This window comes from Mchenga conophoros, linkage group LG13 (assembly GCF_057382185.1).
Source record: "Mchenga conophoros isolate Kocher_MC1m ecotype Shallow Benthic linkage group LG13, M_conophoros_male_GT1.1, whole genome shotgun sequence".
Lineage (NCBI taxonomy): Eukaryota > Metazoa > Chordata > Actinopteri > Cichliformes > Cichlidae > Mchenga > Mchenga conophoros.
Window position 1 is genome coordinate 25585786 of NC_140538.1, and position 23126 is coordinate 25608911.

The 23126-nt window shown below is 42.5% G+C and overlaps 1 protein-coding gene across 1 annotated transcript; it reads right to left on the reverse strand.

The window, feature by feature from the left end:
• Positions 1 to 718: 718 nt before the first annotated feature.
• ret (ret proto-oncogene receptor tyrosine kinase) lies at positions 719 to 19190 on the reverse strand. Its single transcript, XM_085297467.1, has 20 exons — positions 18877 to 19190; positions 9653 to 9898; positions 9116 to 9409; positions 8441 to 8676; positions 8174 to 8357; positions 7896 to 8095; positions 6503 to 6785; positions 6257 to 6388; positions 5680 to 5790; positions 5465 to 5581; positions 5103 to 5347; positions 4868 to 5015; positions 4640 to 4747; positions 4343 to 4557; positions 4090 to 4212; positions 3933 to 4003; positions 3597 to 3734; positions 3333 to 3432; positions 2560 to 2707; positions 719 to 1696 (listed from the first exon to the last, which is right to left on the reverse strand). Exons 1-20 carry the CDS (start codon positions 18941 to 18943, stop codon positions 1539 to 1541), a joined length of 3324 nt encoding a protein of 1107 aa, XP_085153593.1. The 5' UTR covers positions 18944 to 19190; the 3' UTR covers positions 719 to 1538.
• Positions 19191 to 23126: the final 3936 nt, after the last annotated feature.

Genomic DNA, 23126 nt, shown 5'->3' on the forward strand with positions numbered 1-23126 from the left:
TGGAGCCACTCGCCTAGCTTGGGAGTCACCGCACCTAGTGCTCCGATTACCACGGGGACCACCGTTACCTTCACCCTCCACATCCTCTCGAGCTCTTCTCTGAGCCCATGTCTTGTTCACTCTTGGCATACAGCTTGATGTCATCCATGTACAGGAGGTGGCTGACAACTGCTCCGTTCTGTAGTCGGTATCCGTAGCCAGTCTTGTTAATGATCTCACTGAGGGGGTTCAGGCCTATGCAGAACAGCAGTGGGGACAGAGCATCTCCTTGGTAGATCCCGCACTTGATGGTGACTTGTGCTATGGGCTTGGAGTTGGCCTCTAGTGTTGTACGCCACATCCCCATTGAGTTCCTGATGAAGGCTCTTAGGGTCCCATTGATCTTGTACAATTCTAGGCATTCCAGTATCCAGCTGTGGGGCATTGAGTCATAGGCCTTCTTGTAATCAATCCAGGCAGTGCACAGGTTGGTCAGTCTGGTCTTGCAGTCTCGGCTGACTGTTCTGTCTACCAGTAGCTGGTGTTTTGCGCCTCTGGTATTCTTGCCAATTCCTTTCTGTGTCCCGCTCATGTGCGAGAGGAACTGACCTGAAAAATAGGATCATGGCCAAGCTTGAAACCTGGATCCCCTGTAGATCTACAATATATATATATAAAATTTTATTGTTAGATATAATAATTATTTTTTTAGAAATATAAGGGGAACAGACAAATTGCACATTTTTTAAATATTTATTAATAACTGGAACATAACAAATAATAACAACATAACAGCAAGGACACGAGTTGGTTTACAGAATCATATTTTTCCACAAAGGCTGCCATTACAGTGAAGGACAATGTGAGCTATAACATTAAGTCTACATTAATCCTCGTGTCCTTTCACTGGAGTGGCATTCAAAAGATGATGTTTTCAATGTGAAAAAACAAGAGCAAAAGTAAGAAAAACCCATTCACTGAACATGTCTGCTTTACTTTTCTTTGGTGAGACCAGTTTCAAGACATCTCGCGGGAGAAACACAAAATAAAGGGTCTTTGACATTTTGAGGAGCACAATCCTCTAAAGTAGAAACTTTTTATTTTATTTTTTAAATTTTCAGAATAAGTTCAGCATTTCATTTTTGTCCACTCAATCCCAGCTTTCTACAACAGGTGATGGTAAAGGCGTCCCCTTTAATTCCTGGGCTTGAAACTTCAAAGTCACACATGAACATTTGGAAGTTATTGTAGAAGCAGCACAGGCACTTAAAAGACATTGACACTGACATACAATCTGGTACAATAGTCATGCAGTGATACAGTTTGGCCGACATAACCAGTGAGGTAATAATAATTAACATACTGAAGAGCTGAGTGAAGCATGGTCTATGTTGGTCCAGCTGGTTTCGCAGCAAAAAGACCCCAGTCGGAAAGGTTGCTTACCCGTGCAACAGAAATAAAAGGGAACCAACTTTAGCATCAGATCGTTTATGTACAGTCTTACAGAAATATACACATCTATACCACTTAGTCGTCTTTTCTACAGGGTCGGTCTGTCTTTAGCTATCAAGCTTGTCCACAGCTTTTGCGGGTGAAGGCAAAGCCATCCAGTTTGCATAAACACTATCATTGGCATATCTTGTAAAGACCGGATTAGTGGCATCATGTCTGTTGAGCAGTACCGGGCTCGTCTCGGGCCAGTTGGGGTATGACATGCCTAAAAATGAGAACACATCATTTTTCTGCACTCAGTGAAAGAAAAACAGCGTGCAGACAGTAAGGTTCTCAAACAAAACTCTCCAAAACAAATCCTGATCTGATTCTGAGAAGTGTAAAGTTATGGCTTTGTATTGTATATGCGACACAGAATAAATGATAATATAATTTATTATTTTCCTCTTTTTTTTTGTCATTTATTAAGCCTGCATTGTTACTATTGCCCCTACATTTCGCTCGGGGCAATATGCAACATGCTGAGAGTTGCATTCAAAAGCCTTACTGTTTCTCTGTTCATCATAATGGATTAAGAGCTAATGTACATTAGAAAGACAGGAAATTTATCACAATCTGGAATTCAAACCACAATGAGTGATTGAATCAGCGAGGACCTGTTTCAAATGTTACACACCGTTTCCTCCAGTGCAAATAAATGACGAGATGAGGACAATGTGGAAATGAATGGGGGGGGAAACAAACAAAACTATTTACAAATTAAAAATGCAGATGAAGCATGAGTATGAGGAGTGGATTATAAATAAGAATGAAGGAGATTTATATTCAATATTTACAAATATAGCAATTTTTGGTCAGCGCTTGTGTACATTAGAAGCAGGTCCGAATAAAACAAAGAAAAAGTCAAGACACAGGAGCTTTTTTTTTTTTTTTTTTTTTTAAGCTGAGCCTCTCATTTACGATGAAATGGGAGCTATGTCAGCATTAGCGAAAGGCATGCCTAGATCACAGTCACACACACTTGACTACGGGAAAAAAAAAAAAAAAGCCAATCACAACTTGCCAAAAAAGAGAGCTTGTGTAGTGTGTCCTGTTTCTAAAATCGAGTAAATGCATGGGAGATTCTACCATAGAGCTTGTTTTCAATCCATGTGGAGGGGAGGGTTCGAGGGAGAGGGGCGTTATTACAGTCCACTAGTGGTGTGTCCTCTTCAGAGAGGGCGTCGTCATACAGCAGGGCATCGGCTGGAGTGGACGCCGCCAGATCCAGGTAATCCTGACAAGAGCAGATGAGGGTGTGATTAGGCTGATTAAGGAGGAGGGGGATTGTAGCATGCAAAGGTCGGACGAGTGACCCGTGCACTGACTGCAAGCTCCAGCAGACATTTCTGCCAAATTGTTCTCTTTACCACATCCAGAGTCTTGCTCATTATCTGGTATTGATAACAGTGAAGAACGAGCCCGCTGCGTTATAGGATGCCTGCATTCCCATCTGCTCAAACGCTCTATATTTAGCCTCACTTCTGCAGCAGGAGCCTGACTGGCATGCTCTGTGATTACACTGCCCAAGGCCACATTTAGGATTGCTCTTCAAACACTAATTATGGTATCTTAGGAGATTTGGGGAGAGTGACAGTTCATACAACATAACACAGCATGTGTCTGTGTGCGTGCTGGACAAAGCACATGCTGTCCTTAAAAAACGATACACTGCTTATTTTAGACTTGCTCCAAATCTGAAAGGAAAACCCCTCAAACTTGTATCTGTCAGATCTTCACTGAAGTGTTGTCAAAATCGCGCCAGTAACACACAGAAAGAGGCTGATTTATAGCTCCCCTGCTTCCTTGCCGGGGAGAGAAATGAATAAAGCACTACAAGGTATTTTAAAGCTTCAACATACCCGACTTTTCACCATCATCTTCTCCAGTTCTTTGCTGATGTCTGCAAACGTCTGCCTCTTGTCCGGTTCTTGCTTCCAGCATCGGAGCATGAGGTTATACCTGGAAAAGAGGAGCACGGTTCAAGTGGGTGAAATACAGTGAGTATCATTTAATCCTCCCAGCTGAGTCATTTCCCCCCGAATGTGGTGCAGGGGAGTTATAACACTCAATGGTAATGAGGAGATGCTAAAGTAGATATGATAAAGTGACAGAATAGAGCTCACATTTCCTCCGTGCAGTTCTCTGGTCTCTCCATCCTGTAGCCAGTCTTGAGGAGGTTAAATAGGCGCTCGGGAGCGATACCTGGGTATGGATTTCCTCCCAGAGTGACAATCTCCCACAGCAGCACACCGAAGGACCAGCTGGAATAAAATACAGAAGGTCCTAAGAATATTTCTATGAACAGATAAGAGTGAGACTTGGGTTTTTTTTGCAAATGGAAAACACCCTTAATTGCGTTCTTGCCCAAAAAAAAAGCATGCTGATTAATTCATGGGCTTTATTGTCTTATTGTTGTCCAAAATGTCAGAATATTTCCTTTAAGACGTAATTATACTCACACGTCACTTTGTGTTGTGTAAATGTGGTCAAACAAAGACTCTATTGCCATCCACTTAACCGGTATACGGCCCTGAAAAATACAGAGAGATGCTGCTGAGTGACTATGTCAGTATACGTACCTGTATCATGACTACTCTTCTCTATTATTTTGTCTACCTTGCTTCTTTTAACATATGAGTCCTCTTCATACACGTCTCTGGACAGGCCAAAGTCAGAGATCTTCATCTTCCGCCCTTCAGCAACAAGGACATTTCGTGCTGCAAGGTCCCTGTGGACAAGCTGTTGGACCAGCACACTCATTTAAAGTGCCTCACATTTTTCTTTAACAGACATTTAAGCTTCTTACAATGAATCTTCCACTGAATTGTTCAAATATTTTACAAAGAAAAACACCAGCTTGGCCTTATACCTTCATTTCTGCCAGGTACTGCATGCCTCTGGAAATCTGCCAGGCAAAGGAGATCAGGTCACCCATGGTGAGAGCCCTGTCGTCTGGGTTCTCCAGGTAGCTTGAGTTTCGGTTGGCATCCCTGCCCATATAGCTCGGGCCAACTTTCCGACTCTCACGAAGGAAATTACGGAGTGACCCATACTTGGCATACTCGACGATGAGATACAACGGACCTATTCAGAGAAGCAGGGCTCTTAGACTCAATGTGCAACACGCATGTTCTGGGATGGGATGGCAAGAAGACGGAGGTCTTACCATCCTGGCTGCAAGCTCCGTACATCTTTATGACGTGTGGGTGGTTGACTTGCTTCAGCAGAGTGAATTCTGACAGCAGGTCACGCAGCTCGCTGTGAGAGGCGTTTTCTGTCACGGAGGAAAAGAGGGGGGATCATAATGATGAAACCACTCACCTCTTCAGACATTCACTCCTCATATATCACAAGTGCTGCTAGGCTTGTCTGGCCTTTGCCTGGGTACTTTTACCTTTAAGCATTTTCACAGCCACAGTGGTGTATCCAGCTTTTCCTTTCAGCCTGAATGCTGTTGCCTTGACAACTTTCCCAAACTCTCCTTCTCCCAGTGTCTTGCCAAGCACAAGGTTTTTACGAGGAAACTCCCACTTTGGATCCTCCTGTTGAGACAAGGCAATGACGGTTTGTACTTCTCAAAAGATTCAATATATGAGACACAGGAGATGAAAGTGCTGGAAGAACCTTACAGGTATTTTAAAGGTTTCGGTCTCAATTGATTCCTGCGAGCCCCGGCGGACATTGTTGGCAGGGAAGCTAATGGGATAGGCTTGAGCTGGCCGACGGAAAGTCATCTCAGCAGATGCTATCGGGGGCTTTGGCGAGTTCTTGTGGTATCGGCGGATGAAGTATGAGGACAGGAGGATGGACACGATGAAGGAGAGGAGAAGAGCTGTGGCAATGACGGTCTTACACATGTCATCACATAGCGTCTCTGGAAGAGAGTATGTTGCACAGTTTTAAAGAAAGAAGCACTCAGTGCTTTGCTGATTCAGAGTTAAAACGGAGTGAGTTAATCAGCAGCAGTTCTGTGTGGTTTAGGGAAACTCACGCTCAATGTCATCCTTCTCACAGAAGCATCTTTCTGTGAAGCAGTAGCAGGTTCCATAGCAGGCCTTAATCCCGTTCCCACTCAAGCCTCGTTCATGGCCTCCAATAACAGGCTCCTCTGCAGAGACAAATCCAGCGTGAGCACAGTCTACATAAAGCAGAATGTCCTTATTCTCGCTGTTATACACTGAATGTGTGTTAAAAGGGAAAGCATACTTGTGCAGTCTTGCGGGCAGATTGAAGGATCTTTACTTTCCACTGCATCACAAACACTATCTGGGCATGTCTGCAGGTCAGGGGAGCATGTTGAATAATTTTCAGTTATTCCTGGAATATGAACACAAGAAAAGAAAGAAACCTCAGCAGGAAACAAGGGGGAAAACAGCCAAGACTGGTAACCAAACTGCAAGTACTTTGCATTCAAAAACCCATTCAAAAGTTGCCTTAACCTGACTGCATGTGTCCTTAACACTGCAACATGCAACGGTTTTAACAGCAGCCTGCACCTCAGTGTTGGCTTGCTTTAGCAACAGTAGGGTGTTAGTCACACTTGTTTTTCAGCCAAATTAGGACCATGTTTTGCCACTTCCTGTAGCAAAATGATCTTACTGAAAAGGATACACATGCAGTATTCGGCCCTTTAGCCCTTTAATTTGTTTCATTACTTACACTGAAGAAAACATGTACTCATCTGGTTCTAGTGAACTTCCCCCAAGGTCTCATAATCATTCAGTAATGTTAAAAAGTTACAAGTTAAGGAGAAAAAAGTTTGTCTTTATGAAATATAAAGTACCTTTCTCAGTGCCCTGCCTCCACTGGCATCTGCCGGTTGTTGCCCCCAGGCCTCGGGTAGACTCACAATCTGTTCGCTGCCTGTTCTCTGCACAGGACAGGACCTGCTGGCTCTTCTGACCAGCTTTGATTGCTACGTACAGCAAAGCCAAAAGAGCACATTACCAAATCTTTAAAGGACACTAGAGATCGGGGTAACATGCTTGAAAATAGTCTGCATGTGTGCTTGCTGTGAAGTAGTACCTACCTGTGCCATCTATTTTGATGTGGATCTGAGTGCTCGCCTCCAGCTGTTCGTTTCCCTCCTGAGCAACAACAAGGTACTGCAAGTCCTGGCACTCGGGTTTGCGCAGTGCCTCAGAGTCATTCACATACAGATGTCCCCACTTCCAGTTTGGGGATTGGGTGATGCTTATGGCTGTGTAGCAGGCCTGTGAGTCAGCAGACATGTTCTTATCTGGCACCTCAAGTCGGTATATGACACTGAAGCCATCGAACTGCTGGCAGTTTTCCACACAGATTTTGCCAACCTGACAGGAGTTGGGACAAGAGATTGAAAACGTGAATGACACTGGAGAATACAAGTGTAAGGATGGAATAATGCACACACCTTTTGTAAACAACTGAATACAACAATTTGAAATGCAAATTACTAGTTCATTCCTACATGATCTGAAGAAAAAAAAATCTGCCGTTAATTCAAATAATTACATTTAAACTGATTGTGGTACATTTTATAAAGCCAGAATAGTTTTGTTTTTGCTACAAAGTATGAAAATGAACAGAAAACATTTGAGATGTTATTTTTTTACTGCCAGCAGGTGGCAGTCTATCTGTAGATTTAACGGTCAATGGAGCTGTTCTTAAACAGCTCCATTGACCATAAATAAAATGTATTATTATTATTATTATTATTATTATTATTATTATTATTATCAGGATTTTAATGTAACTATAATGTCAAAGGATTGCACTGATGGCCACTTACATTGGATTAGTACTGAACAATAATCAATGGATAAAAGCTACTAAACCTCCCAGAAGTTTTACCTTCTGCTGACTGTAAACAGGTTTGGTTTAAGCAAGACACAGGTGAATATCTTTATTTTTTAAAAACATACAGAGAGATCTGTAGTTGTGAGTTACTGTGTACTAAAGCATGTGCAATGTGATGGCTTATAAAGCCAGTGTACAGCAGGGTTAGTCAAATCAAATGCATTTCCCAATGCATCATAACGGAGCAAGTACCTACAATTCCGGTTCTTGAAGTCTCTCTGTCAGAGTTCAGTATAAAGAAACTGATATGAGGCCACTGATGGTTCATATTGCCTATGACTTTTGTCCCTGGTCCCTTTCATAGGCCAACAATGATTCATTTGTTAATTATGTCATGAATACGATCATTAAAAAGATTCAGACTATATCTTTGTCACTGTCCGTGATGCTATCACGATGGAAAGATAATTTTTTTTGTGTGTCCATTAATCCATCCATCTTCTTCTACTACTCCAATTCTTGGGTCGGGCTGGAGCCTATCCCAGCTCTCTTAAAAGTTTATAATAATATATATTTTAATCTAAATCTAGACCAAACACAAAGTTCAAGGTTTGCATGATAAGCAGTCATGCAGTCATGAGTACCTGTGCATAAGGAGAAGCTCTGCGTGAGACTGTGAATATATGTGTGACGTTGGGGAAGTGGATTTGGACGGGTAAGATGGTGACATTGAAGTGCAGCAACACTGTTCCCTCTAGACCGGGATAGGTGGTGTCATTGACCAGGTAGTCGAGTTGCAGGGTGCGATTCTCTGTCACGTGCAGGTTCCTCTTCAGGACCAGCTCTGAAATCAAGAGAAATCATGAAAAGCCTCATCTCCTAATGTAACTAATTCTCGCGCGCGCAGCCTTGGAGTACTTACGGTAGTTGTGCACAGTCTCTCGAATGCCTTTGGCTTTTTTTTCAGTGAAGGAGTTTTTTATGTCAAATGTTTCCTTTATCCATGGGTCAGTGTTGAGCCAAGTCCCCACATACTTATTGTGGTTGTCGCCTAAGATCGGGGTTAGATCTCTGTCAAAGACATACAAGGAGCCAAAAGTTCCACCCTGAAAAAAAGAAAGTCACATTGAGAAATTTCAGGCCTCATGTAAACATGAACTTAACCAACACCGCATCTGTACACAATCACCTTCGTCCGATTATAGCTGATGACTACGTCTGCCGAGTCTGTTCCGTTCACATATGGCGCGTTATCATCCTCATCATTGACAAAAACATTCAGCGTCGTTTCCACCTTGATGATGGTGGTTTCTGACTGGACGTTACAAACCAGCAGGAGTCTGTAGCATTCGCTCTCCTCGCGGTCCAGCTGAGCGTTTACCACCAGCTCTTTGTTGTCGTTTACAGCAAAAGGTCCCGGAGGGTCTGCAGAAAAAAGGAACAAAATTAAACAAAACAATCGAACAAACGAGCCTGCATGTGGACGCAACCACATGAATCAGGTGGCATACTGAATATGACATAAAAGCAGCATCGTAAAACATCTCAATGGAGCTAAACCAGGGTCAAAAGTTTCATTCATTTGAAAAAGTTTGTTGAAACTGAAACTCTAAGTGTTGATATTTAAAACATAAAAAATTACAACTAAAAAAAAAAAAGAGCACTTTGGTTGAAAATGGCCTCCGCTCCTTCACGGGATGCTGCCGGCATCAGCCAAAATGTAAAAACACTACTTCTGATTATCCTATGATGGACTATATTGGCGGGTAATACACACATACATACATATACATGCATACATATGTAGTTGTACATATGGTTCTCCTTTCACAAGATAATATGTTTTTGGTCCGATGTGTCTAACCTGATTCCACACTGTAAGAGATGGTGTAGTTTGGGCAGACATTGAGTCTGGTGAGACGCTGTAGCTGCCGCAGGGCTCCTGGGAACCTGTTTTCCATGATGTGTGGGTTGGACGTATCTCTGTGTGGGAAGCAGAGTTCCTTCGTATCTGTCTGAGCACACTGAGGCAATGTGGCATTGACAAAGTCCAAGGTGATCTGCACAGGTTTCCGCATGAGGCAAAAGGGCTTGTTGGTGAACTCAGATCGCACCATGGCATTCAGGAATAACTTTCTCACAGACCACGACCTTTGATCTGATGGGACACAGAGCCAAAACAAAAACAAGAGGCATTTTAATCTCAGACAGTGCTTTTTTTGATGACACAGCTCTTCTTTGCTTTTATGCAATCACATTATCATCCTGAACTCGAAGCCAGAGCATTATTGGTATGCGAAGAGCATAAATGTCCAGAAACTAATTTACTCTTGTGTGTAGCGAATACCTGGCACTGAAATAGGACTGTGCATTACCATCAAAAGCCTTGTATCCAACTCACATAGCTGGGCAAAGTCGCTCTCCTCCAGGGTTTTGTTCAAGAATAGTGTCCCGGTGTTGATGTTCATGTAGAACCAGGAGCTGTAGTGTGGAGGCGTGGCAGTCTTTGTTGGGCACAGGTAGAAGTGTGGCTTCTCAGTTTTATCGTCCCGCATAGCGTGGACCTGGAGGATGGGTGTCCCGGCCTGCTGCCCAACATATACAGTCTCAATGTACTCCTTCTGAGGGAAGTACAGACACGTCGCTCCTGCACCAAGTGGACATGAAATAACCAGATGTTTAAAATTTGGCAACCAAACGAATCACAGGAAAAAAGTGTTATTATTATTGCTTTTAAGGAAAATGTTACCATAACTGAAAAATAAGGCACGATTACATTGCAGGTGCTGATGACAGCATATCAGACATCTCTTTCTGGATGTTTAACTGAGTCAACAATAGCCACTGACAATGCCATCTGGGCACTGAATGGAAATCAACACATACATGGACTACGACAGGTCCAGGGGTTTTTTTTCTTCTAATATATCTTTCATCTCTCTCCCACGTTAGCGGAAATTGAAAGCAGGGCTCAAATGACACTTATGCAGCTCCTTTAATGAATTTCTCATGTGGTCAATAACATGTGGTTTCCGATTCTCCTTGTGTTCACCTTGAAAAGTTTAATTACAAGGAATAACATGATACGGAGGAGACATGTATCACTGCCTGCAAGTCTGTGTGTGTGCGTGTGTGTGTGTTGGGGGGGTTGACGAGTAATCCATAAAGCAAAATAGCAGGCTGCGTGTGTGTTTTACAGGAAAATGGAGATGCGAGTGTTCCTTCTGTAATTATATCCCTGTTGTGTTCCTCTTTGATGACGGTAGGCGACCATTTAGGGAACGCACTAATGTCATTAGCAGACAGCAAAACTAGATTTTCTATTTCTGTTGGTGCAGTTGAAGCCTCGGCTCTGGTTTCAGACATTGATTTAATTTTGAGGGGCTTAGATGACAGGAGGCCGAGCTGATGGATAAAATGTGGCCGTCCTTCCTCAAGGATGGAGATACGCTCAATGAGGCTGCAGACCTTTTTATTAAAAGTGTTCCGGAGGCAAAACAAACAGCAGGGCTCATGTTTGTTAATCTTGGTGGGGATGGTGGGAGCCGGTTTCATGACTAGGGATGATTTTTCCATCCCCTAAATCTATTACAGCCAAAATGCAGTCATTCACACTCATACTATTGACTGTATTTTATTATATTTCCATTGCATCTTAGCTTATTTTTACTATTTCATACCATGAAAAGGTCTGAAATAGGTAATTGGCTTCATGATGCATAAAAGATTTCTGAGAAATTGTACGAAAGATTTGAGGGAAAAAATAGAAAAAAAGTAAAGAACTGCCCACAGATTATTTTAGGTTGTAATTATACTCAGTTTATACAGTTAAAAGGTATGAAACGCATTAAAAGACACGTAATCTGAGCATCAGGGCTTCAACTGTATACCCAAAACAACCATTAGAGGGGGCTGTTATCACAGTGGCACGGGCTCGAAAAGCAGCTTAATCATTATCATAATATATTACTGTTCTAATGTCTCTACTGCTTGGATAAGATGTTAAACGATTGGACTCATTTCTATTTGACAGGTCAGAAAAGACCCCCACTACTCTCTACAATCCCTCATCGGATGCATACAGACAATTTAATTAATCTACAGAAATCTTACAGACGACGGCCACAAATTGAATACAGCAGATGACAGCAGCTCTGCAAATAAAGCTACATGGTCCAACGTGTTAACCAGCGGGAGCTGAACACATTTATGAAGGCAGGCATTGGCTGCAAGCCACAGTGGCCGGACCCCCTGCAACACAATTCGTTTATATCATTCAAAATTCAATTTCTTTCTAGGACAGAAGCCAACAGAAAGCAAGCAGTTTATATCAAAACTAATTAATTGAATGCATCAAGCAGGCCCATCCGAGCAAATGGCATCTTTGGTCTGTGAAGCCATGATGATGCTTTTCCAAGGCATGACTCATTACCTTCTCTAAATGATGCACAAGAATGGCAGAAATACAGCTGGTGGTGACATTTTCACCTATTATATTCATGTCTAAATAATGACCGAAAAGATTAAAAAGACGTTGCAGAGGCTTCATTTCCATGCTTTGTCTCTGGACCGCTAAAGAACGTTCTTTCCGGATTTTAGTGGGCTGTTTTGGAACAGCCTTGGCCTGTTATTGCTCACAGTGTGTAAACATTAGCATCATAAGCAGATGTTTTACAGCCTTCGATCACCTATAAAACTCATGCTGAGCTTCTGCATACAGTGTCATTCCTTTGAAAGTAATTTTGCAAACAGAGAGTGTTTAAACAGGACAATTCATGTAGCAATCCATGTTTACTGTAGATATCATGTACCGCCGAGTGGATAGTGAAACTGGATTTATCCAACGCTGAAAAACAGGAACACGAAACAGTGGAAAACCCTCTTACGTCTCTATAAACGTGTGCGCTTCCTGGTTGTCGTTTACGATCGCAGTCTCCATGAGTTAATCGTGCCTGGGCGCGCGTGTGTTTGTTTTTGTCTCGTATTATAACTGCAAAAGAACAAAAAGGACAAAAGCTCATCACAAAATGTGAAACCACGCTCCCCGTCAGCCACAGACCACAGCATGTCTGGGACAGGTCTGAGCTGATAGGGTGGGACGCCCTCCATCGTCCCAGACAAAGACAGGAACTCAATTAGCTCAATGCGTGCTTCGCCTGATAGATTTACTAGCTATGAGCTCATGTGCTGGAGTAACCCACTGGCTTACTAATCTACCTCCGATCCTCAATGAAACAAAATGTGGATCTCCCACTCAGACGTCCTCACTGAGCATCCTTGTCAGCAGCGTGGCAGATGAGGAAACGTGACCCTGCCCGGCTGCTGCTGTGTGATAACTTGACATTATAATTGCGTTCTTAGTCTGGACCTCCAACAGTAAGAGCTCAGCTTCGTGCCCCTTTTTCTCCCAAGGTCAATGAGGTCTGCGTCTGCCCCTGGTAACGACCCATTGGACAGGCAGTGTATCTGGCAGCATATCAATCAATAACCACACTAATCAACAGTGATGCTGATTGTTTTCCACTGATGACACAGACAGAGAGAAAAGCTGCACAAGTGCAATCACGTCCGCCGAACATAATATTGGAGTTGCTTAGGCATCTTGTGCGTGGACGCTGAAACATTACTTCTACTGTGCACGTGTAATTTCACAGCCTGCTCCACAATTTAGCCCATCAATATCCACATTTTCAAGGAATCCATCATCTTTTACAAAGAAGCTGTAGCCAGGCACATTAAGGAGCAGTTCACCCAGTTATATCACGGTGATATAAATAATAATCACTCGGAAACGTATCGTGATTGTTCTGCTTCCAGAGATGTTGCTGCTACTGGAATGGTTTTCTTCAGAGATTCAATTAGCTAAAAAGCTGCACATTCGACTATAATTCCACTTATGAAAGCTAATATTGATCATAATGTTTTGAAATCTTTCCCCCTCCTCTGTTTCCTGTCCTATTATGCTCAAATGCTTCATCGTATCACACTGGTTTCAGAACCTGGATTTATATAGGCATGACTCTGATGCTTTTCGATCTTTCAAAACAACACGTGTAATAAGGAAAGAAAGTCATTTCCTGTCATAATGACACAGACATCGAAGTTTTCATCCGATTAATAAGATAGCTGATCTGAGTTTGGAAAAGGCAGCCGGGCTCCAGGTAGATTACTCAGTTTACCATGATGCATACCGTAACATAATAATCAATTACCACATAATGTAATCCAATTATTCCCCAGAGAATACAAGAGCTGAGGTCCAATGAACCATGTTCATCAGTCATCAAGAAATCTAATAGGACCTCTCCTTAGGGGTTAGCTGCAAGTACAAACTCAGTTTAAGGATTCCTCTGGGGAGGACTGTGGCATCAAAAATTGAACACGTGGTACATCATGGAGCTCCAGACTGAGTTTGATGAAGCAGTCATTAGGTTGCTTTGATAAAATCATCTACCCTCACCACAGCAGTGGTAAAAAGCCATCAGATTTACTGACATGTACACAGAAGGAGGCAAATACTCTAAATGCCCGTGTCAAAACACAGAGAGCTTATTTATATTTGCATAAATAGCTCACAGCCACAGGTTTCATAAAGGGTTTAGCTTAAAGTACCAGATTTGGGAAAGAATTGCTTTACAGCCTGTTTTAACACTACACCAAGCAGTCTAGACTCATGCTACCAGCTCTTTGAGACTGTATTTATCATCTACATTTAGCATTACTCTGTACTCTGAATGCTAACATCAGTAACGCTGCATCATGGTGACAATGCCAGTGTTTGTATTGTAGCATCTTCTAATCAGTGCTAAATACGGTCTGAGATTGATGGAGATGTCATTAGTTGTGCAGTTACTGGACAAATTAAAATCTTGACCTAATTATTGTGCTCAATAAAGCAAACCAAAAAAACAATAATCATGGGATCATTAAGATCATCGGGATTCATTTTCTCAGAGCCATGAATGTCTGTACACATTTCCAAGGCGATCTATCAAGTAGCTGTTAGATTATTTTAGTCGGGTGCAAAATGAGCAGGCAAAAACAACAGAGCAACACTGCAGTGAGAGAAAAACTAACAAGGCTGAACACAGTCACGTGTATCACTTACACATACTGTGCATCAGAAGCATCAACAGTCTTGTTGTTTCAAAGAAGCAAACACAGCAAAAATGCATTAATATATAAGGTGTCCTAACTGTGGGAATCATCAATGCACCAGCGTCATTAAATGGCACTACTAAGATGAGTCGCCACTATTCGCACTGCTAGACTATGACTGCTTGTTACGACTGTCCTAACATGAGAGAATCTGGTGGAAACAATGGGAAAAGTCGCTGCTTTATGCCGGGGAGTGGAGATCACTGAACTACCAGCACAAAGGGAAGTGGAGCTTTCAGAGTTTCTGGCATTGGCAGGTGGTTGCAGAGGACGGAAAAAAGATTTCCAGCATGTTTATCCATTTTAGTAAAAAGAAGGACCAAAAAAATGGATGCCAAAGTGGGGCTGGAAGAGGATGGGGGAAAACAGCAACATAAGTTTGAATCAGCAGCATTTATGGAAAATGTTAATTTAAGGACATTTCCCACTATTATGATTTGCTCTCTTTAGAGAGATTGCAGTAAATGTGCAAATTTGATTCTGGCACCAGTATGGCAGTAGAGTCACTCCCATTTTTGCAGTGTCACACACACCATGTGGACTCAGATAAGCAGGGCCTGTGCTTTGTTTTACTTATTGTTGTAATGACGGGTCAAACACGATGTGCACTGCTGCACGACTGGAAAACAACTTGTCAAGACCCATGTGAAACCAGAGGACTAAATGCCCCGAGGGTAAAATTTCAATCAATGTCTCCTTGTCCTTTCACCACAGCAAATTAGATTCTACCCATGCATGAGAGCGAAGTGTGACCCTGAACTGACTAGAGGATCAGACACAGGGGTTTGACAGGTAGGAGCGGCATCCGTGCGACGGCAGAAATGGCAGCCTAGGATTAGAGGTCGGGACTCTCAGGAGTCTCAAGGCAGTAGCAGTGATTTGGATGAAAGTTATTTCAAAACCGTGGGTCCACTTTGGCTGGGAAGCTCGAAGGATGAGAGTCTTGTGACTGATAAAGTGGGAAAATCGGGAGAAGACAAAGCAGCCTAAAGTGCTGCAGCTGTTCCAACAGGTATCAGTGTGTCTGTGGCTGACAGCATGTTTACTGTCGCTCATGAGCTTAAAAAAAAAAAGAGGGAACACGCCAGCTAGCTCTGGTTTTGAATCAAAATAATATAGTCTGTTGTTTGCCACATTTTGAAAAAAAAAAAGAAACTTTTTGCTATAGCAAGTTTTAAGAATCACAATATGTTTTTTCTAAGATGCAAAAAAGAAAAGCACTCCTGTTGACGTAGCTCGGTAAAAAAGATCTGATCTACTTGCATAATGATGTTTCCCACTCACACTCAAATAAACACAGTGACAACAAGCGTGGAAAATTGACAATATTTATCATGCATCCATGAGGAACACAAGACAGAAGCTTTACTTAATTATATCGTGCTGTAAGGGGCTAAATCCAATAGCACCATGTATCAAATGAGATCTGTTGGTCTGGTACTTCTCCAGAGGAAAAGATGCTGATGAAAATGATCGCTTTGAGTTAAAGGGAAGGAGGAGCACTATACCTCTATGTTATGGTTTCACCGGTCAGAGGGCGAGGAAGGGTCAGAGATACCGTAACAAGGTCACGGTGGAAGCAAAACAGATCAATGCTTTTACATGAAAACATCTGTGGCACTTTTTTGTGTAAGAGATTACACAAATGTGTGTGTTAAAAAGGGGGAGTGGATTTTGGCTTTGACCAGGTTCCGTCACAAAATGTATTTTCAACTCAAAACGCTTTGTTTATAAAGCTGCCAGCTGATGCTGAAGGCCTAATCTAATTAATAAAGGGTTGTTTCAGTGAGCTCTCCAGATTTCCTCAAAATGTAAATAAAAACAAAGTAACGACGAGCCAGATATTCCTTTCTTTGGTCTTTTTTGTTCACACAGAAGTGCATGTGACTGCACGATCTCTAACGACGTAAGCACAGAGACAGAAGAGCAGCTGCAACCTTAGTGGCAGCTAATGGGAATCCTCATAAAGAACAATGAATAGAGGCGTCCCAGCTCCCAGTTCACTTCAGCTTATGTCTTGAACTACTTTACTTTGGTCTTAAGTGCAGGGCAATGTCTCAGGAACATTTAAAAATGCTGATTGCTACAAAAGTGAGCACTGATTGCCAATTTCCTTTGTTTGATGATCTCAGCGAGAAACACTAAACTAATCAGTAAACTGGAACCTGGAGCAGGAGTTATATAAACCCCACCGGGAAATTCCTTTGTAATAGCCATTCATGACTGTGCCATTTGTACAATTACATTGAAGATCAGAAAAACTAAAGTTAAACTAAATTGACAAATGCATATGTATATTTATGTGGAACTTCATGAGTGGACGAGATCACAGGAAGGAAAGACCTCCTATGGCATCCAGTGGCGCATTTAGTTAGTCTTAGTCTGGCAAGTGGAACAGTGTGCAGGGTGGGATATATTGTCCGTATTGAAGATACATTTTTGGCAATATCTTCCTCTCTGCAATGAGGGAGACTTCTGAGTTTGAACTCCAAAAAATATCTAAATCATGGTCTCACATACAGTAAAGGAAAAGGGCCTTGGCAGGACAGAGAGTTTCATTTTATCCTAGTTATTTGCCCTCCTCATTTCCACCATCCCTCATATAATATACAAGAATGATAGGAGTCCTCGATCTTTTCGAGGCCACTGCTAACTCCTTTCTCAATGCTAAGCTGGAGCTGGATAAGTTCACACCAGACCACAAAACCGTCTACCACCTTCTGGTAAAACTGCAGAGAGCTTACCAAAGTAGTACCACTGAAATTTAAAGCAAAAATATTCTTTAGATTCAATCAGTGACTAAAACAGCAATAAAAATCCACATTAGACGTAATGTGATGCAAAAAGTGCATCACAACATGACTCATTTACTTGGAAAATGACTCATATGTAAAAACCATTTAGTGATTTAAGATGTTTTAAAGGAGTCACAACAGGCAGAACATCCTCACAAAGTGGGGTAAAATAAAAACAATCATCGATCCGGTAAAATCAGACTATGTCACTTTGTGGCAAGCCCGGCAGCAGCCCAAGCGGCCCGTCCGCTTGCATAACAGGCGATATTTTCCTGAAGAAAACAAACAGCCAGTGTTTGCCCAGAGATAGGAGCAGCTGCTGCACACCTGCCCATGGCTCGCCTCTTCTCCTCCCTGAACAAGTGTAGGTCTTTTGTTGCAACAAACAGGCAGGTGATGGGCGCCACATTCACGTAGGGTGCAGCTTTCAGCACCCATTTAATTACCAACACGTCCTTGACACATGAAGTGCAACGAGACCAGCCCTTTTCTTCTATAAATATCAGGAGAAACGCCTGCTTTGGTGACTGTGCAAGCAGAGCCCAGCAGGAAAAGCCATGTGGATGCATGTAAGGTCTGTAAGAACAGCATGCGTGTGACTGACTGTGTGTGGACTATGGACTGATTAAACAGCGCGTGTAACAGTGAAAAAATAATCAGAGGACACTGCATAAAAGTGTTCTACCTTAACAGTTGCATTAATCTTTTTAACTACTCTGCAGAAAACTGCTCCCCTGGGTGATTAAGTAGGCCTGTAGTTTATTGCAGGAAAAAACCAGCAGTGCTCCATACACATAGAAATGAACATCTTTTTATACATCCCAGATCCACTCAAAGACTTTGATCATAATGCTTGTTTGCCTCCCTTTATAAAAGCACTGATAACCTCTGAAGTCCAAAAAACACCCTGTATTTGTTCGAGCATTACATCTGACATACTGGCGGCACAGTCCTGAACTATGAGGGACACTTTAAATATAGACTTCATGAGAGGGCAGTGTTAGTGCAGTTGGGCTGTGGGATTGTGGACGGGATTATAATATTATGATATATGGCTGCATTCATTCTACTCTACGTTTCATTGTTGTCATGCCACGCATAGCCAGCGCACAATGCAAGGATCACTTTTCTGCTGTGTGGCACAGTGCTGGCGTTGTGTTCGTGCCCTTTCAGATACTTCGTCGGGGGAAAAAGGCCTTAAAAATCACTCAGCTTCCAAAATGCTGCAATTTAGCTTTTCACTTGAGCAGCCCTGTGTATTTGTCAGTTGCAATCTAGACTTCATGTTCAGTGGCTCGCTCTGTGGCAGCACCTATTTCTCTTCACCTTGGCCAGCTTTGCAGATACTAAATATAAATTTTAAATAAACATATTTTAATTCCTTCTGCGCTAAACGGTCTCTATGGCAGAAAGGTCAGTAAGAGACGGAGATAAAAACTCAAAGACTAAAGCTAATGCTGTCTGAATAATTTATAATACTAAGGATGAACGCGTTTAAAATAAGAAGCGAACATTAAATCGTCTCCTCTGTATTAATAGTTAAGACCAGAGCATTTATTTTGTTTTCAAAAACGTTCGGACACACTAGTGCAACATTTAGCATTAGTTTGCAACTTCATCGTGCGCTCCTTCACCCTTTTCCAGTGACAGGAGAACTGATTATGAACCTTACCTTCCAGCAGCAGCAGCAGAAACAGCGCGACGATGTTTCCCCGAGAGAAACCACAACTTGACCCCATATTCGCGAACCATAGGTGAAAGTTTCTGAATGAAAAGACGATCCAAAAAAGTTCCTCTGGGCGAAAATTAAATAATAATAATGATAACAAGAGCAATAATCAAACCGATAAAATATACAAAGATGGGGGGTATAAACCAGTGCGCGCTCTGCATCCAGATGAAGTCCTCAGTGTCCCATAGACGGGCTGCTGTGTTGAGGCTACAGAGGCTGCTGCTGGGCTGACTGGCTGGTCTGGTGGGGGGAGGTGGGGGGGAGGAGGTTCACTGCTTCACTACTCACTGCCCCGCTGCTTCCGCAGAAGCAGGGCGGCATAGCATCTACAGGAAATTTAAGAGCATAATTTAACAGCAGGTCAGTCATCTCATTAAGGATCTGCGCGGGGGAGGTGGTGGGGCGTAATTATTAACAATTATGACTGGGCGCGTAATGGTTCACTTTAAAGGCACAGGCGCTCTTTAAAGGTGGGCATCAGGTGTGCTCGTTTTAGTAACCGGTTCATTATAACAGCCGTGTGATAATTGTAATTGTGCCTTTTTGTTTAATTTTGCTAAGCTTGAAGTAGCTTCGATGAATTCGTTTGTTTAATTCGGTTGAATAAAAAATAGACTTTGAGCACAATGTTCCAGTTGGTGGCAAGAATTAAGTGAAACTCCTGCCAGTGAAGTGACAGGGCTAAGTTGTTGTTGTTGGGGTTTTTTGCCTAGACATTTTATTGCATCCAAGTACTCCATGTGGATAATTAACACTCCCCAGCTGAGTAGAAGTCCTCTGCAGTCTTTGGATCAAAGTCCCAGAATGAAATCAGGGGGTTAAATGATGTGGGACCGTTCCTCTCTCAGGTCTGAGTGTGTGTGCGTGTATGTCAGAAGCTGAGGGTGTGTTAAAGAGCGGGATCTCTGTGTGACTGAACAGTGAGGAGATAGCGTGGAGTGATGCATTGCTGCAGCCTCGGGCCAGGACACCAGTCACTCTCTCAGCAGTGTCTTTCCAATCAATGTCTCTGCATGGAGCAAAAACACAAAGGCTCACTGGGCTACAGAAGATAAAGGGGGCTTTCTCAGACGCTTCACTAACTTTCACCAACTGGGAGAAAATATAATAGCTGCTACTTACAGTGCTTACATTTTCACCTCCCCTCACTGAGCCGTCAGTATCTTAAAGAAGACTTTAAAAACAATATGCCCTTAAATTGGTGATCACAGGAAGGTTAAAGGAGAAAATTAGCTGTGAAGCTGTAAAGAAAGAGATGGCATTTTAACAAAGCTAGATAGGTTGTATGCTTCTGTACGTTTGATACGAAAAGAGTAACCTGTGAAATTGGTTTTATTGTTAATACTTTGTTTTGAAATCAAGCATATAGTTAGGGCTGGATCAGGTGACGCTGAATCCAACCATGCACTGAATGTTTCATTTTCACTCGCTATGTTTTTATACACCTCTGCACATAATCATGAGTTATTATTCATCTCTGGCTCTCTTACATGGCACGTCTTTGTCTTGTCTTCCTCCCCTCATCTCTAACTGGTCACAACAGACGCCTGCACCACCATGAACCTGGTTCTGCTGGAGGTTTCTTCCTGTTAGAGGGACGTTTTTCCGTCCTACTGTTCCCAAAGCATTGCTTAAAGGGGGTCATATGATTGTTGGGGGTTCTCTGTATTATTGAATAACATGATAAGCAGTTTATTCAAATGTAATGCTACTTGCTGTACCAAGGGGCATTATGTGATATAAGAAGCCAAGAAGTCTGCCTGAGGACAGTGTATTGTATCTGGGATAATGTTTCCATATGACAGACTATAGGTATCCTGAGACGTATGCTCAACGAGAATCAATAAAGAGAAGGAAATACGGTGGTGTGGACATGGCATCTGCAACCACAATGGTTTTCTATGTGCTTTAAGCAAGTTAAAAAAAATGCTCTAGGCTAAAAAAATAAATAAAAAAAAGGCAGCATAGATTCTTGTTTTGACCCTTTTGATCTTTATTAGCAGCAGCTTTCGATACGTAGGTTTTAACCTCCTCGTGATGTTACTCCGAATGAGTCAGCTAAATGCTTCTATTAAAACACAAAGCTTTCTGATGGCATGCAAAACACAAAAGATATCTTTAGACCTGTGTGGTGAGTGTATATCGATTTCATTTTCATCTCTCGACCAATCAGCAGTTCATTTCCATTGCTGGCACCATAGTTTGGAAAGCAATTAAGGATTTGAGTCTTGTTCAGGAAGGCTAGATGCACCTTCTGGGATTCAAATAACTTGTGCTCATAAGACAATTACCAAAACCCCTACACCATATTACACAATGTTATTACTGCTTCTGGAGAGTGCTGAGGGACACTGACCTGAGCGCGTTCAATAATGGTACATATACATTATACATACAGATATAAATCACTCAACCTGCTTGTCAGTCATGAGGAAATATTCTGATCTATTACTGAGAATGAACCCTATTTCACTAAGTAAGAGGCTTCGAGTGTGAAATGTGCAAACTAGAACACATGTAAAGGGCTCGGGGTCTCTGAGAGGGGCTCGTCTGATGAAATGGATTTGTGTAATTTCCCTGATTTTTCTAATGAAATAAGTGCAAAAGGTGACGGCCCCATTGATGACACCCCTCTGTGTGCATCTTGACCCCAATTATAGTACTGTGACTTGGACAGCAGATGGTACATAACACAGAGACACACATGCACACAGGAGGAGTGGCCATGGCAACAGACTCATAATGGTTGTCCTGGTGTGTAGTGGAATCACTTGGCCTAATTTGTTAAGTACCACCTCAATATATTTAATTTAATCAGTCTATTCTGAGCATAAAACAAGTGTTATCAAATGAATCCTTAGCTGCCCACACTGACAGCTCGTCAGACATGTTCTTTAGAAACAGGACAGTGCTTTAATGGGTTTCACTGATCAGCATTTTCACATTTTGTACACTGCTCTGCATCTTGCTTTTGATAAAAAACATGTGTGGTAAGTTTGCATCTAAGAAAAGCAAACTAAACTAATTAAGCCTAGACCAGCAGGTCATTTTAAAAACTCTTTTAAACTCCCACAGATGCTCTAATAATCTATAATTTACAGAGAAGAGTGCTTTTAAAAAGAAAAACATAATAATTTTAGTAGCTCATATTATATTAGGTCAACATACATACACGTCATCCCTGAGCCAAAAGTCCAGGCTTCAGACTGCCCCTAATGTTTCTGAGCTTCTAATAGTTTTTCTCCATTATCAGGTCTGCATGATGTCAGAGAGACACACACAGCTCTGGCTGTGAGCTCGAAAGCTCCGCCCACCAGCTGTCCACACCTACTATTTACAAAGAATCAGAATCAGAATCAGAATGGGTTTATTGCCAGATGTTGAGGTTTACAACATTAGGAAATTGCTGCGGTGCTTCAGTGCAGACAATAAGAATTAAAGTGCTATGTAGAAAGAAAGATATGTGCATGAGATATACATGAGATATATACATGAGAATAAGAATTATGAGTGCTACGTAGAAAGATATATACATGAGTGCAGGTGGTGATCAGTGCCAAACATGAAATGATGCAGTGACACAGCGTAGGGTCATGTGTTAGTGGCGGGGACAATCATGTGGTTATTGTTCATGTGTCCAACAGCAGAGGGGAAGAAACTGTTCTTATGGCGAGAGGTTCTGGTGCGAATGGACCGGAGCCTCCTGCCTGAGGGGAGCAGGTCAAACAGACTGTGTCCAGGGTGAGAAGGGTCAGCTGAGATCCGGGCTGCACGCCGCAGTGTCCTGGAGGTGTACAGGTCCTGCAGAGATGGGAGTCTGCAGCCAATCACCTTCTCAGCAGAGCGCACAACACGCTGCAGTCTCTGTTTGTCCCTGATAGTGGCTCCAGCGTACCACACGGTGATGGAGGAGGTGAGGATGGACTCGATGATTGCAGTGTAGAACTGCATCATCGTCCGTGTTGGCAGGTTGAATTTCTTCAGCTGCCTCAGGAAGTACATCCTCTGCTGGGCTTTCTTGATGACGGAGGTGATGGTGGGCTCCCACTTCAGGTCCTGGGTGATGGTGGTACCCAGGAAGCGGAACGAGTCCACAGAGGTGATGGGGGTGTCAGTCAGGATGATGGGGGGGAGTGGGGCTGTGTGCTTCCTGAAGTCCACAATAATCTCCACTGTCTTCTGGGCATTCA